This window comes from Oncorhynchus kisutch, linkage group LG12, assembly GCF_002021735.2.
Source record: "Oncorhynchus kisutch isolate 150728-3 linkage group LG12, Okis_V2, whole genome shotgun sequence".
NCBI classification, from domain to species: Eukaryota; Metazoa; Chordata; class Actinopteri; order Salmoniformes; family Salmonidae; genus Oncorhynchus; species Oncorhynchus kisutch.
The window spans coordinates 14,864,388-14,881,655 of NC_034185.2; the positions used below are offsets into that span (position 1 = coordinate 14,864,388).

General features: G+C 43.0%; 1 protein-coding gene across 1 annotated transcript; it reads left to right on the plus strand.

Annotated features, from left to right (window-relative positions):
• The first annotated feature begins 1,660 nt into the window (after positions 1 to 1,660).
• LOC109900572 (T-cell activation Rho GTPase-activating protein) lies at positions 1,661 to 8,509 on the plus strand. The gene is made up of 10 exons (XM_020496246.2): positions 1,661 to 1,822; positions 2,667 to 2,751; positions 3,725 to 3,778; positions 4,327 to 4,390; positions 4,519 to 4,688; positions 5,423 to 5,584; positions 5,714 to 5,823; positions 6,305 to 6,485; positions 6,722 to 6,818; positions 6,990 to 8,509. The coding sequence occupies exons 2-10, from the start codon at positions 2,725 to 2,727 to the stop codon at positions 8,144 to 8,146; spliced, it is 2,022 nt and encodes a 673-aa protein (XP_020351835.1). The 5' UTR covers positions 1,661 to 1,822; positions 2,667 to 2,724; the 3' UTR covers positions 8,147 to 8,509.
• Positions 8,510 to 17,268: the final 8,759 nt, after the last annotated feature.

Consider the following 17,268-nt stretch of genomic DNA (forward strand, 5'->3'; position numbering starts at 1 on the left):
TGGTGAGCAACAGCCATCCTCCGTGTCCATACATGAGTGCCCACTCATACTCACACATGTGCAAACACACACAGACGCGTAAGCAGACAGGCGCACATGCACACACACACACACACACACACACACAGAGAGAGAGACATATGAACTGGCAGGCACACTCTCAGATGGAAACACGTCTCTTTTAACTCAGTGAAAAACATTTCTCACTCATCGTTCTCAACATAGACATAACAAATAACAAGTGATGTTTCTCTGTTTTTTCTCACTACTGACATTACATGACAATGACTAATTCTCTGAACTCCCAAGGTTTAAAGGTTAGAAAACTACACAATGAGCCATTACTGAGCAGTAAGTTCAGCTTGCTGGCATTTCAAAGTACAACTATTACAATAAGAGGATAATAGAGTCAACTCTATCATTCATAAGTTCAAATTCAAGATTCAAATGAACAGTTCCTTTAAGTTAAGTTTGACCCTTTTGGTTTTCCTGGGAGATATACTGTGCACAAGCAGCACAAAAATCCAGTATCCTTGGATTGACCTAAAAACATATTGAGGTTCTTCAGAGATGCTTTCCATAAGGTCTTGAATGAAATAGGGAAGTTAGACAAATCTACACCATCACAAGATAATGGCTGGTGAAACAGGAAGTGTGAAGCTGACCATCAGACCTCAGGTCACATGTCAGAGGCTTTACAGCAATGGACTTTATCAGGAAACCTGGGTCTTTCAAATAAATATAGAGGTTGGAAATTGCATGGTCACAAATGGAGACAAACAGACATAACATTGAATGGAACAAAATTGAAGGGTATTGAAAAGTTATTTAGTTATTAATGTTATAAATGGCTAATAACAATCAGTGCCTGTTTTGATCAGGAATGATAGCTATCCCTTGTTGGTGTAGATATGGGTAATTTAGTCATGTTATTGGGGTCTGAGTCATAGACTCCCACGGTTTCTTGTCATACAAACTAGTCAAATAAGTGTGACCGTTGTTGACTAGAGTCTGGGGTTCACCAGTTCATCAGCCTACTGTTTACCAGTAAGCACCAACTGTACATGAGCTGGTCTTTTGGGAAAGGGTATGTAAAAGCCTCTTTTACAGCTCTCTTTTACAGTAATCCAAAAGTATGGTCCCTAGTGTAGGCCCTAATGTGGGCCAAAGTGTAGACCCTAGTGTGGGCCCTGATGTAGGCCCTAGTGTGGGCCCTAGTGTGGGCCCTGATGTAGGCCCTAGTCTGGGCCCTGATGTAGGCCCTAGTGTGGGCCCTGGTGTGGGCCCTAGTGTGGGCCCTGGTGTGGGTCCTAATGTGGCCCTAATGTACTCCCTAGTGTAGGCCCTAATGTGGCCCTAATGTACTCCCTAGTGTAGGCCAAAGGTGAAGGAAAACAAAGACACCAAAAGAAAACATAATTTCTAAAGGCCTCACTCAGACATCCAGGCTTCCCCAGAGTGAAGTGATCCCCTTTTACAAATAAAAGTATTCCTATCATCTATACAGGTGATTGAGGCTTAGTCTCCACGTGTCTCTTTCCACATGGCGATGACAGCAGGCAGCCCCAACCCAAGAGGAAGTGGTGTCTTTGGTCGGGGGCCGCCATGACGCTGCTTCCTGTCCCCATGACTGAGTTAGAGTTTCCAACGGGCTGTAGTTAAAAGAGCCAGAGGGCGTGCTGTGTCTCTTCAGTCTGTTAGTCTGTCTGTCCGTGCGTTTGGTTTGTTCCTCTTTCACTGTGGATTAGTAACTCACGCCACGCTGTTATTTTGCCTGCAGCTTGCCTGAGGTGAAAGAACGCTGGTTGGATACACTTCACAGGTAAGCACTACTATTTTGTTAGTTTTTATTGGACCTTTATTTAAACAGGGAGTCACCATTGAGACCAAGGTCTCTTTCGCAAGGGAGCCCTGCACATACAATGCATAAACAAAAAAAACACAGAAAAATAAAGAACTAACTAAAACACAGCACTATTACCTCTATAGATACTGTAAATGTCCCTTGATTGTGCCGTAAATGGCTAACCTGGTTACTGGGTTATACTATACAATTATTTATAATAACCCTTTTATTTTATTTTTGGGGGTCTCTGCTTACGTATTATAGAAACATTGTGGGATCTATCAATGTATTTGCAGTAACTTGCAGTATCAATGGGACTGTACTGTCTATGTCATTCAATTACATACAGTATAAGATATAAAATGCTTGACTGTAAGTCTCTTTAGATAAAAGCGTCTGCTAAATGGCACATATGATTATATTAATTAGTATTGGGCTAAGTGTAGAATTAGTATTGAAAGGTAGTATAAAGACATCTGTGATGGAGATAGGAACTGTATTTTAGTTAATATTACCATTCTTCATGATATCACAACTTATCGTATATAGTTAAACATTTTCTGTCATACAATTATTAGTGGTAATCATCCTTTTCACTCATAATCACTCATACATTTTCACTCATAAATAATAATAAAGATTTTATCATATTGACAATATCCATTTGACCATCTTTTTGATGGTCCCCCCCCCCCCACCCATCTAAACAGGGACTAGTCTCTATCCATCTTTCTCCATTATGGCTCACCAGAATAACTAGGGATTTACTTGAGGTCAATCAAATATTAATATTTGTATGTACGTCTTTTAATCTTTCCAGGAAAATTAAAGCAGCAACAGAGAGGGCAGGTTCTATCACACCCCTCCCAAGTGTTCTGATGAAGGTGCTGAGCAACAGTATCACAGTAAGTTTCTCACTTAGGGTCCCATCCCAAATGGCACCCTATTCTGTATACAGTATAGTACTGAACAAAACTATACGGAACAGGGTGCCATTTGGGATGAAGCTTTAGCTTACTCTCCAGTGTGCTAAATATACAATAACAGCAATTAGAACAGCTGAAACAGAGAAGAGCTGTGTGATTTATTACCACATACTGTGTCGTATGTAGACCTATTCCCTGATACCTCACTCAGATTCTCCTTACCAAAGGGGGTGATGGCAGATACTGTAGAAAAGATGGATCTGCTTTCGCCTGTCTGCAGTCGGTCATTGATATCGAGATACCGTTGTATTGCTCGGCTATTGATTTCAAGATATCATTGTGTTGCCACTTCATAATATTCACTCTTATTCAATCTATTTCTCTTATGTTGATGGGCTTTGATGGCTCTGAAGAGGAATATACTGTAACCTCTAGAAAGGGCCATTATCAGTAAGGTTATAACCTCTAGAAAGGGCCATTATTAGTAAGGTTATAACCTCTAGAAAGGGCCATTATCAGTAAGGTTATAACCTCTAGAAAGGGCCATTATCAGTAAGGTTATAACCTCTAGAAAGGGCCATTATCAGTAAGGTTATAACCTCTAGAAAGGGCCATTATCAGCAAGGTTATAACCTCTAGAAAGGGCCATTATCAGTAAGGACGGAGTATTGGACATTCTTAGAAAAGCACTCAATGCAGACACACATTGCAGTACGTCAAAACATGATCTATGGTCATTCAGACATATATAGGCCTTTGTTTGACACCATGTAAATATAGAATTAGAATGAGCATACATTGACCTTTACCGAAATATTATAATTGCTTCTGGAAGGAGTCAACTTTATCTTCAACAACTTTAATCTGCATTATAGATAATTATCTCTCTCTCTCTCTCTCTCTCTCTCTCTCTCTCTCTCTCTCTCTCTTTCTCTCTCTCTGTGTGTTTAAGGCTAAAACTCTAACAGGAAGTGGCATGGACCCGTTTATCGAGTTTCCCCTTGATGTGAGTACCGTACAGTACAGACCCTGCTTCTGCTTCTCTCATCCATGTGTCAACTGTTCTGGAAACACCTTTGGTTTCCCTAGACCTCAGGGGGAAAATATCAAGTTTATTTTTAGGTTTAATGGGGGGAATTCTAACTACTGCAATCTGTTGCTCAGATAATAAGCACTTACATAACACAAGTGTATTCGTTGTAACAGTTGATTGATACTGTACAGTTATGATGCTTTTTGGAGGGTTTGTGTTGTTTCGTTCAAATGGAGAACCTAGTGTTGATCTTGAGTACATATTGGTGTGAAAGTGGTGGGTGTTTTGAGGGGGGTTTCTGGGGGGGTAAATTCTGAGGGGTAAATTGTTTGTGATGGAGGAGTTTAAGGAGGGTGTGTGGGCGAGTAACACTCTTACCACCCTGCACCCTCACATGGAAACAGGCGTGCAGACACAGGGGGTGTGGTTTAGGGGCATAGAGCAGAGGCTCCTCCCCTCCCTCCCCTGCCACACGTTCCTCACACATTCTCATGACAACATCTCCTGTTTTGTGTTTCCAGGGCGGCACAAAGATCCCCACCCTGCCCAGGGAGTTGTGTAACGCAAAAGCAACGCAGCCCATTGGTGAGTTTGAACATCGCTGAAAAACAACGTCATGGTATCAGTTAGCATTACTGTATACTGTGCCCAATACTGCACACTACATCTATACCTACTCAAGTTCTCTAATCATTTGGCTTCTTTCATAACAGAAAAGGGCGGCAACAGTAAGAGAAGCATCAGCATCTTGAGGAAATTGAAGAGGAGTTCCACCCTCAACAGCATGTCCTCCTGTCCAGACACAGACTCCAAGAGCCAACTGTTTGGACAGCCTCTCTCCAAGATCTGCCCAGAGGATGGGATGCTTCCCAAGCCCATCACAGTACGTCACTCTACCACAACTATCTTGGTTCTGTACTATCTTTGTATGTCAGCATTGAGTGAGAAAGATTTGATTGATTGTGCGATATAACATAACACTTTCAATTCATGAACTGAACTGCCATAATGAACTGCCATAATGAGTTGTAGTGAGAGCAATTGATTTGACCCGCACCTCATTCTACCAAGTGTCTGTTAGGTAGTGCCCACTAGGTAGTGCCCACTAGGTAGTGCCCACAAGGTAGCGTCCTCTAAAATAAATAAACCCTTTTAACTAAACACCTTTGTAGAATGAGGTGCATGTCAATTCAATAGTTAGGAATCACTAGGAATCATTATGGTAGTTCAGTTTATGAAGTGATTTATTGATTAGGGCACTTGATTAATCAGGTCACTAATAAGTGCAGTTAACAAAGCATTTGAAAATGGTTGCTAAGAACCTGCCTGTCTGCAACCCAACCATTGATTTGATTTACATGTGATGTTCCAGCTGATGAACACGCACAATGCACCAACCTCCTGTCTCACTCTGACCCTGCCCTCCCCCTCACAGAACACACACACACCCACACACACACACCCACACACACACACCCACACACACACACACACACACACACACACACACACACACACACACACACACACACACACACACACAGCAGGTTGTTTGATTTGTTCATGCCTTTTCTCAGCCTGGTCTGACCTCTGCTTGTTCTTCTCTCTCCCCACCAGGAGATATTGGTGCTTCTATGGAAGAAAGGCCCCTCCACAGAGGGGGTGTTCAGGACAACATGCAACAATAAGACCCTAAAGGCCATCAGGGAGCAGCTCAACAGTGGGACGGAGGTGGAGATGGATGCCCTGCCCGTGGTTCTCCTGGTGGGTCTACTCAAGGTAAAGAGTCATCCATCTGTTCACTCATCTGTCCCATCTGTCTGTCCATCCATCCATTGGACACTCTCGCTACTTATCAGCAGTCTTCCATTGTGTTCTAACCACCAACACCTTCCCTCCTAATTACAGAGTTTTCTGAACGAGCTCCCGGGACGTCTGCTAGTGTCGGAGCTGTTTGAGACCTGGATGAAGGCCCTCGAGAGTGAGGATGTCCACCAGAGAGGCTTGCAGCTCAAGAGGTAAGCTACCAAACACTGATGCTAGGCTAAAAGTAGCATTAGCTAGCCACTACAAGGACCAACTGTTAATGCTATGCTAAATGTGGCATTAGCACTAGCTACTATAGCTACTAGCTACTATACCACCTGTCCAGTCACCCCCATTGGTGATCTATAAAACTGTAAGCTATGCTAATGTAAGACTAATGTAGGCGTTTGGTTGAATACAAAAATCCCTGAACTTTTCCATTGCTATTGTAGGTGTGGCAAAGTATATATTCAAGGGGCTTTTGAATGGGGTTTTTCAGAGATTCAGATAAAGAGGAAGTAGTGTCTCTCCCCTCAATGTGTATATTTCAGACAAGGCACTTCTCTATTTTCGTTGAATTCCCCTCTCAAAAAGAGAAGCTTAAAATAATAATTTTAAAAAAGAGCGGCAAACTGATCTACATTTTCTTCCTGTTCTTTCTCTCCTCCCTTCTCTCTTCCCTCCTCCTCTCAGGGTGGTTGACAAGCTACCAGGGCCCAACATCCTGCTGCTGCGGAACCTTCTGTGTGTGTTCCACCACATCACGAAGAGCGGGCACGCCAACATGATGGACGCCAATAATTTGGCAGTGTGCATCGCTCCCACTCTGCTGCGGAAGGACGACATGTCCTTAGACGTGCAGACCGTGGACAAGGTGAGAATACGGTTTTAACTGGACTCTTTGAAGCTGCCAATGTGGTTTTCATGCACTGAAAACCACAGTGTGTGTATGTGTGTTTTGTGTGTCTGTGTATAGGCCTGTGGTTTCGCAAGAACTTTACCCTACAGTAGTCTGCACTGAAACAGGACTGAGTTGTTCAGTGAAAGGAGATGCCAACCCTCTTTCTAAGTAATGTTGACCTTTTATGTTCTTTGTGATGTTTCCTTTAGGTGGTAGAGCTGACAAAGTTCCTGATAGAGCATTGCAGTGAGATCTTTGGAAAAGACATCCTGAGCCTTTTGGGAGATCCTGATGAAGATAGCTCAGGTAAGAGAACTGGGCTGCTTTAGGCACCACTCTTTGCAGTGCTACACATTGTATCACAGAAAATGAAAACATTCTGTGAACACAGATTTCTGGGAACATATATCAAAGTAGAACGATGGGAATAGGAATCATACACTGCAACTGATCAACATTCTGCCTCTTTCTCCTCAGAATCTGTGTTGTCACAGCGGCACGACTCTGCCTATGACAGCACTGACCCGGACTCTGAGGGGGACAGCATGGGGTCCATGCAGGGAGAGGGGGAAAGTGGCAGCTCGTCCCCATCTCTCCTCTCCGCGTGCGGGATGGAACATGGCACTGTCCCCTCCTGCCCTACCAATGCCATCTTCCACACCTTCACCAACAAGACACCCTTTAACCGCCGCTGCTCAGAGCCAATCATCTTCCCCTCTGCTGTGAAAAGGAACCTGGCCCGTAGCCATGACGACTTCTCCGTGGAGGGCCGGGACTTTGAAGAGCAGCCACTCAAAAAGCAGATCTCTAATGACTCCTTCCTGCTCCCGGGGCATGGTGCCGCTACCAGGCCTGCCGCCACGCTGTCCCTTCCCAAACTCGGCGGCAGCCATCCGTCATGCTCGTCATCCTGCTCCCTGGAGAGCACCACCTCCAATGCATCGGAGGGTTCTGTGTTTACCAGCTCGCCGCTGGCCTCCCCGGGCTGCCCACACAGGGCCCAGTCCACACATCCGAGGGCGGACACGGTGGAAGTGGCCAAGCGACGCACCCAGTCCATGAAGGTGAACAGCAAAGCCCCGATGACGACCAAGAACCTGGGAACCTTCGCCCGAATCAGTCTGAAGAAAGGCCACCTCCAGAAGGAGAAACCTTTCCCCTGTGGAACCCTCCAGGAGGACTCCCAGAGTGAGGCCGAGGCTCTTCTCAGGCAGAAGCATCCCCTGTCTGCCATGGAGGCCTTCCAGCAGGTGGATAGCAGACTGCCATTGCAGCCCCCCTCGTACGAGCAGGCAGTCCAGAGTGTGGCTCAGCTCACCCTGTCACATTACGGCTCCATGACTGTCAAGGCCGCAGCCGCCACTCTTAGCAGGAATTCCCGCCCAGCTTCTATGAACGCAAACTTCATGTACTCCTGTACCGTCAATCAATACACAGACTGCTTCTTTCAGGGGACAGACAGTGATGATGTCACCGCAGTCCAACAACATTCCGGAGGGTTCCGCCAGCGAGCGATGTCTGAGTCTGTGTCGAGAGCACGCCATGAGACCATGTCACACCATGAGACTGTGTCACGGAGGTGCAGCCAGCCTGTATTCGAGGAGTATTCTTACGCCAAGGAGTCCTACGTTTAATGACCTTTTTCTGACATTATATCTCACTTTTCACTTTGAATGTACACAAACTATAATGTACAACTGCTAGGTTGAACTTGCTGAGTAGTACTGTTTAGAGTACAGAATGAAAGATATTTCACCTGAAAAGCTATTAATGAAGGTAGATACTCCTCTAGTGTATCTACAGAAAAGCTATGTAAATAATCACAATCTGAATCTGCAGGTATTTTGGATATATCTCCTCCAGTTTTACTTTTGTTAATATACTGATATGTACTGTACATAAATGTGTAACTTTGTAAAAATGTGTGTATTTTTGTGTCTTGACTCTACAACATATTTCTTTCCACTACAATAAAGCACCTTTATGTTACAATGTTACTTTGTTCTCCAGTTATTCAAGTCTGTACACTTTTTGGGGGATTTTTGGGGGGGAGGGAAGCCCTAGGAGCATTCAAGTCCTGTGACTTTGCAGCTTTGGCTAGAATCGATTAGCCATTGCAACCCCAAGCACGCAGTTCCACTCAAAAACAACCTTGTGTGCATGCAAGTACAAGAGATGAGCTCCCATACATACATAAGCCATACTGCTTTCTCAGTTCATCCCATGGGCTCCAGCAACATTAACACAGCCATTTTAGAAGGATTGTAGGCTTGTAGATGTTTGCGTTGTCTTACTATTGTCACACCAAGAACACACAAACCAATCTGGAACCAGGCTAGGTTAGATGGACTTCCTCTCACCATTCAACTATGCCATTAGCAAATGCATTAATGAGGAACTAATATGGGCCATGCGGGGTCGGGGCTGTGAGTATTAGATCAGTTAGGCCCGGCTTTCTTCTCCTTTTTAGGCCAGTTATGTAACACAATCTAACAGCCTTCATTAAGAGAACAGCATGTTCTGGCTGGTGGCTCGCAGAAGAGGAAACCAGACACTGATCACGTGGACGGATTTGGTTTTTCTCTGAATTGCTTGTTGTCGTGGCTGCCTTGATGAGCCAATCCGATGCCATGGCTTCCCTTTCCTCTCTCAACTTTTTAGTTAGATGTTTCCTCTCTTAGCGTTGGTCTCTAATTCATTAATGGTGTTCAGTTCTAGTAGGCTTTCATTTTCCTGCAGGGCAAACACCCTTAATGGACTAAAGTATTCATTTAACTGTGATTATTAAGGCCTTACCTACTCATGACTATTCTCACCAAGAAGGATTAATTTCCTAGAATCTTTCCTAGATGAATATACTAGGAGCATGATTAATTTCCTAAAATCCAAGATGCCTGTTAGGCCAGTAGCCATGATGAGAAAGAGAGTAACCGACCAAGTGCAACGTGACCGTCCATAAAAATCTGTTGATGTACCCTTGAGCAATGCACTTAACACTAATTGCTCCAGGGTCATGCGTATTAATACACACTTGCACATGTGTGAAAGAGGACAAATATAAGCACCCACCATATTATTATTTTGGCAAATGTCGTTACAATACTTAAACAATGGGAAAGAGAGAGGTGAAGAGAGCTGGGTTAACACACAAAGCATGCTGTTGGTTTTCTGAACACATTCTGGGGACTGTGTGAAGAGAATATGAAGTTATAGTCAAAAGGCTATGTGATGTTTTTCAGGTCCTGTAGACCAGGGCTGCCCAACCCTCTTCCTGGAGATCTACCGTCCTTTTTCAGTCCAACCCTAATTCAACACACCTGATTTGACTAATTAGCTGCTCAACAAGACCTTAACCAGCTGAATCAGATATGCTCAATTAGGGTTGGACTGAAAACCTACAGGAGAGTAGATCTGGGGCTGTCCTGCTCTAACCGCTAGCCTAACTGCCACTATACATCTGCATTTGACAGTTGAGGCACTAGCATCATGCAGGCGTTGCACAACCTGACTTTAGAAAAATGTTCTTATGTCCTGATGTTACCACAAGCCCGTCCTCCCCATTTAAGGTGCCACCAACCACCTGTGATTACAGTATATCTATTTATTTTTTTATTTTTTTTACAGCACATGAAGATCCAATGTTTTATGTTGAACCTAACCATTATGAGCCTTACTGACCATAGATAACAATGGAATAAAGCATGATGGGGACTGAGGCTGAGATTGAGACTACAGAGAAAGGGGTCAGCCAGGTTACTGTACCTGCACACATTACCTCTATACCTACAACTACAAAAGGTTAAAAAAAAGAAAAATATATCATGTGAAAAGATCTGATTTTATTGGTCAAAATACCAATTAGTAGAAAAAATATCAAAATTGGGCTGCCTGTGTAAACGCAGCCATTGAGCCTTGTAAAGTAAAGGGCTGGACTGAGTGATTGACAGAATTTATGGAAGTTTCTACGTCAGTATAAGAACATGGTGTCTACAGAAATGACTAATGAGCAGAGGCGCTAGGCCAATTGTGCGTCGCCCCATGGACCTCCCGGTTGCGACCGGTTACGAAAGAGCCTGGGCGCGAATCCAGAGTCTCTGATGGCACAGCTGGCGCTGCAGTACAGCGCCCTTAACCACTGCGCCACCCCGTAGGCTAAACTTTTATTAAAGTGTCCATGTGCTATATTGGGCTCTTGTCAGAATTGGGCTGCCTGTGTAAACGTGGCCTAAGGCATGTCTCATGCGTTCCAGTTGAAGCAGTTTGCACATATATTATGATGTTTTCTTTCGTTTTGGTGTTCGGCAGGTTTTCTTTCCCACTAATCATGTAAATGTTGACCCCATGACCCCCACAACTGATGTAGCCTAATTAATTTGCTTAGTGTTGTAACAGCTAATAACACACAAAAGAAAAAACAAGCTATTATGTTTGCTTTGCCATAGCGTATAAATTTAACACAGAAGGGATAGTGTGACAAAGCTGGCCGATGTTTCTCACATTAAAGAGTTTTACAATATGACTGGAACAGGATTTACTCAAAAATATCCATTTTAATTTTCCATAAATATAATAAATACACAGACTTAAAAAACAAGGATAGAAGTCACGATCCATGTCATCCATCCTTGCCTGAACTGAGAACCATGTGCTTCTCCCACACATAATTAGCAGGCCAAATCGGTGGGAGGGCTATTAATTATCAATGAACCAATAACTGTTCAAACATACATGAACAACAATTACACAATAAAGAATAGACTGAATGAGATGAAATGGTTGGAAATATATAAACTATGGTTTGAATATGAATAATGGAATATAGGCATGTACACTACATCATGTAAATAAACATTCACAAATACAATTAAATATGGAGAAAATGTTGGTGTGTGAGTGGTGAGGATCAGAGAACCTAATTTAAAAGATAACAGAGTGTAACCATAAATATCAGATCATTACTGTTTGTACAAACGTGCATAGTTGCAGCTAACCACTGGCATAGAACAAAGGCATAGAAATGCAATGTTTACCTTTACCACAGTGGTTTCACCTCTGTCACTACATAGATCTAGCCTGCGTCTACTTCCTGTGGCATATATTCCATTCTTTCACTTTTGGGGTTATTTAGGCTGCGTTTATACAGGCAGCCCAATTCAGATATTTGTTTCCACCAATTGGTCTTTTGACCAATCAGATCATCTCTGAAAATTGGTCAAAAGACCAATTAGTGGAAAGAAATATCAAAATTGGGCTGCCTGTGTAAACGCAGATTAGGTTTGTCTCATGCTTTCCATTCGAAACAGCTATCTTGAAAGGATTGACACAGAAGATGAGAAGTAGGTACAGGGAGTGAAGGTTTAATAACTGACAGACACAAAACAGAACAGGAACAGTGTCTGGACAGGAACACATAATAACAATTCATGTTGACACAGGGAACACCACCTAGGAACAGACAGAGGAACAGACAGATATACAGGGGCAATCAACCACGTGAAGAGCGTGCTGCGCGTAATGATAGTGACAAGTGCGTATAAAGACGGGCAGAGAGGGGCAGCGGGAGCATGCGTGACATAGCTCATATATTATGAACTTTCTTGACATATTTGTTTGTGGCAAGTCGAAGTGCGATAGCCGAAGTCTACGCCCCTTTTTCTGTGATTGGTCAACAGTACTACTAGTAGGAGTGGGAACTATGGACGGATTCTTGAATTAAGTGTTTGTTATTCAATGAGAGACGACTAATACTGTACCAAACAGCTTAGATGTAAAATTGCGCAACTAGTCGTAGTTGTAGATATTCCATTAAAAAAAGCTGCCGTTTCCAGCTACAATAGTCATGTTATAACATTAACAATATCTACACTCTGCAAAAACATCTAAATGAATTACATATTTACAGATTCATACAGACTATTCTGAGGTGTTATGGCTATGTTGTTGCTACGGTGGCTGAGGAGGGAACTACAACAGAAGTATTTTTTTTCCCCTTCAAATTTTTCAAGCAAATGTCTTTAGGGAGTATGCGAGCACAGACGTTCCTTTGCCTAGCCGAGTTCTGCTAGGAGCAAGCCAAACCTGCATGCGGACACCTTTAGAGAACTGATAATGCTGTTTGTGGTTGACATGCACATTTTGTTACAGTTTCATATAGTTTTGTTAAGCCTTTTTTTAAAGCCATATAAGCAGAGCAAAATAAAAACATTTCAAATGTGGTTTAATTTCACTCATGCATGACTAGTGTTCTCTCTGTTTACTATGAGACCACAACTGCTTCCTGGGGCCTGTTGCACAAAACTAGGATAAGGGATTAAGCCAGGATATCTTGGTGATCCTGGCTCAATTGATCCGTAATCCGGTTGCACTAAAGATGGATAGGGGGCAGGAGGATATGTTATGGTATAAATTACCATGGAGATTTATTCTGTGGAGCTAGCCTGCTCCAGACCAGGCTAAATTCCAGGATCTATTTAATCTCATCCCTAATGTCAGTCAGCAGTCACCACAAATGGAAACCAATAGTTATTTCACTGCTCACTATACATTGTTATCACATATAACTAGACCCACTGTTATTATTTAAACGTTTGTGATCATTAATTTCAATGATTTTGGATAAAAAATGATTTTTAGATGATGTTGCTATCATTAGATAATTTACAGTTTCCCATAGACTATAAGGCTATATATAAAATGATAGAATATTAGGGCCACAGAGGGGAAAAAAAACACAAGTCATAATATTGTAACCAGTTGTTTTAAAGGAGGACAGTTGTTAAAATGACAGATGTGGGGCATTTCGTGAAATTGTACTTCAGTATGGTTTCATAAACAAAGACATGCTGATGTGCCAGAATATTAAGTATCACATTGTCATAAGTATCAAAACTGTAAAAACAATATGTAGCTTTTCTGCAGAAAGAACCAGCCTCATAAATTTATGACTTTATCCTTTTTCTTCAGTGTGGCCCTAGTACTCTGTCATATAAACAAATACACATTCCATATGAATATAAAAACACAATGTGTAACATTATGTTCCTTTATTGAATAAGGACAAAACAAAGCAGGTAAACCATCAGCTCCTTTCGAAACTGAAGTCACAGTGACTCTACAAGATGGAAAGCACAGAATCCAAGCATATTATACAAAATGATACATACACATTCAAAGGTCTGTATATAACACACCCTGCATGTCTGCACACTAAAATAAATGCAGGACAAATCCATACACATCAACTGAACAGACAAATGAATGGATGCAGTAGCCTCCCTGCAGCCTTGTATTACACACAGTATACCGCACAAACATCATAAGAGGCCAAATTCGTCAAAAAACGAACCCAAAAAAACCCAAATTCCTCTGCCACCGCAGGACATATTTAACCAAAATTGAAAGCACACATACTAACTAAAATAATTCAACACATATTGGTCCCTCAGCAGCCGACCACTGTCGTCATCAGGGAAGATTGCCGGATTGTCCCAGTCCATGGCTGGTGGCACTCTGGGGGCCCTCTCCTTCCTCAGGCAGGCCACATTGTGGAGGACAGCACAAGCCACAGTAATATCACATGCCCTAACAGGGCTGACCCTTAATTTGTGAAGGCAGTGAAAGCGTGCCTTCAGGAGGCCAAAGGTCATTTCAACTCTGGCCCTGGTCCTGGCATGGGCATGGTTGTAGGCCTGCTGTGCTTCCTGGGGGTCTGTGAAAGCCATACCCCCTGTCTCCCAGCAACACACCAGAGAATTCACCTGTCATTACTACCTCATAAACACAGTGATATTCTTGACACAGCCATGATGGTTATAAATAGGGGTTGTGTGGCTTACCTTGTGATAGGCACTGATAGATTTCAGAGGCCCGAAAGATTCTGGAGTCATGGACTGAGCCAGGCCATTTTGCCACAACATTGCTGATCACACAGTCAGCATTGCAGACCATCTGAAATCATAAGATGAGGAATATTACACCAATCAATGCACATCACTGGCAATGCAGAGTGTTCGTCAATGGACAATATCAAAAAGTTATGTTCACCTGAACATTAATGCTGTGAAAGGATTTCCTATTCACAAAATCGGCCTCATGGGCACCTGAGGGGGCTTTTATCCTTATGTGTGTGCAGTCCACTGCACCAATGACATTGGGGAAACCTGTCACACAAAGTAATGAGTATCCTACTATGTGTTAACAGTTGTCCTGTAATTTGTAGATCCTCTTACCTGCAATCCTATAGAACTCCTCTTTGATGTCACAGAGTCTTCTGTGGCCAGGGAAGGAGATGAAGACATCTGCTAATGCTTTGATAGCCAGACACACACACTCCTTATTGTGCGGCAAATTGTGGCCTTGTACAGCTGTTCTGCATCCCCCACTGAGTACAGGAAGGCTCCACTAGCAAAAAAGCACAAGGCCACACAAACCATTTGCTCCACACTCAGTGCATGGCTCCGTGCAGTGCGGTGCTTAATCCTGGGACCCAGTAGTCTGCATAGATACCTGATGCCATCTGCAGAAAACCTGTATCTTTCATATAGATGGTCATCAGGGAAGGCCAGTGCGTCCAACCGGTCCCTGAAGACCCTTTCTCGCCTGAAGGCTCTCCTCAGCACAAGTGCTTCTTCATCCACCACATCTCACACGAATGGGCATGCCATTGTCAGAGCAGAAAGGAACACACAATTTTGGGCCTTCATATAGGCTAGTGGCCACACCTGGTGCTGGGGGGGTGGGCAAAAGAGGGCGATGCCTTATAACGATGACTTGGTTGTACTGATTGCTGGGAAAATAAAAAAAAACTTAGAAAGATGCCACCGTCCTGTGTGCTCACAATAAGAGCTCATATGTCATGGCTCACTTGACTTTACGAGAATATACCTAATTTTTATTTTAAGCTGTGTCATCTTCTTGGAGCTGGGGGAGGAAAGAAAAATAATGATTAATACATTTGTGTTACAGTTAGCATACAGTGTACATTGAAGGCATATCTCACCTCCCTCTCAAGTTTTTTTATTTCAAGGTCCAGTTTCCTAATTGTCCTCTTTTTTATTTCGAACTCCAGTGCAAGATTTTCCATCTTTTTCTTCTTGTACTGAATGTCTATGTCTGCCAGTTCTATTTGGCGCCGGAGGTGGTTGCCATACAACTTTCTGATAGCTTGTGAGCTCTGTGAACACAATACAATTAGCGCAGCTGGAATTTGGCAGGATGTGGTGTCCTTTTATTAATACGCACTATGTTGCCAGGCTGGTTTTCCCACTGTATAGCATCTGGGTCCTGTAAAAGAAATTAGATTTTTTGATTTTGATGAGGACTCCTCACCATTGTAGAGTAAATAGTACTTTCACAGTCTTAACATGATACCTCATGCCTTCTGGAATCCAGAGAGATGGTCTCCTCCTCATCATCGTCTCCATCATGTGCTGTTGCTGCTGCACTGGGGCCTTCACCCTATCACATTTAATCGGATTCATATTGAAGCTAGTAGACAAGACATGCCAGGCATAGTCTGGTGCTTGTGCTGGTGGCTCTAACAGGAACACAGTGCTGCCAGACACTGCAAGGCAATAGGTAAACCAAAGTCAGACAGTCCAAATTGATTCAATATGAATGTGGTTGTATCCCATGTAGAGATGGAAGGACATACCTTGAATGAAGCGGGTGGCATCTTGGGAGGAACCTATGCTCGTCTCTTTCCCCCCAGGGATCCCCTCTAAGACGGGCCTGCCTTTATTTAGCTCCAAGGCCATGTCCTCTGCTGGGGTAAGGTCAGCCTTTGGTGACCCACCACCCGTGCCTTGTCTGTGGGTATTCTTTTTCACTGCTAAAACAGTACAGACAATGTGTGAGCAGGCACCTTCTGGGTACAATATATGCTTGTGCTTTGTTAAATATTAGTCAGGGACCATACCATTCTGCAGAATGTTCTTGTATTTGATTTTGACCTGCTGCCATGTCCGTTTTGGCCCGTTCATGTTTAATCTACACACACACACACACACACACACATTTAATGGAGTCACACTGCAAAAAATTACTTGGTATTTTTGTCTTGTTTTCAGTAAAAATATCAAAAAATTTATCATAGCTTTATACAGTGTGATGGAGTTACTTTACACAATTTCACTCATATCTGCAGTGCATTTCAATAAAAAATTTAACCGTTTCATAATTACAGTACAACTGCATTTTTGGAGATGTGAATTAAATATTTGAATTGTAATTGTGATGTTTCAGCGGAGCGGTGAGTGTGTATTTGTGCACTACTTACGCATTCAGGCGGTCTGCAATACTTTGCCACGCTTTTTCTCTTTGCTTTATCACTGTGGCGGTGTTGCCTTTCTTCTTAATTATATATTTTACCTCCTCGTATGCCTCCATGAGGATTTGTGCTTCCGACGGGGAAAAGTACGCGGCTCTAGTTGCCATGGTAAATCAGTTAATCTGTGATCTGTGGCGGGGTCTATTTGAGTGAGCCGTGAGCGCGCACCTATCCAGGATTGGTTTCACCTGGCTTAATGAATCCGTGTCTGCTCATCCTGGCTTGGTCTTTGTGCAACCAATTAAGCCTGGACGCACATGTTTTGGCTTCATTGAGCTCAGCTGAGTCATTTATCCCGGATGTCTTAATTCTACTTTTGTGCAACAGGCCCCTGGTGTCAGTGAGAATGTTTCAAATGCTAAACAAAGTGTCAATTCAGGATACAGTATACCACTTATGTACATACAGTGCCATCAGAAAGTTTTCACA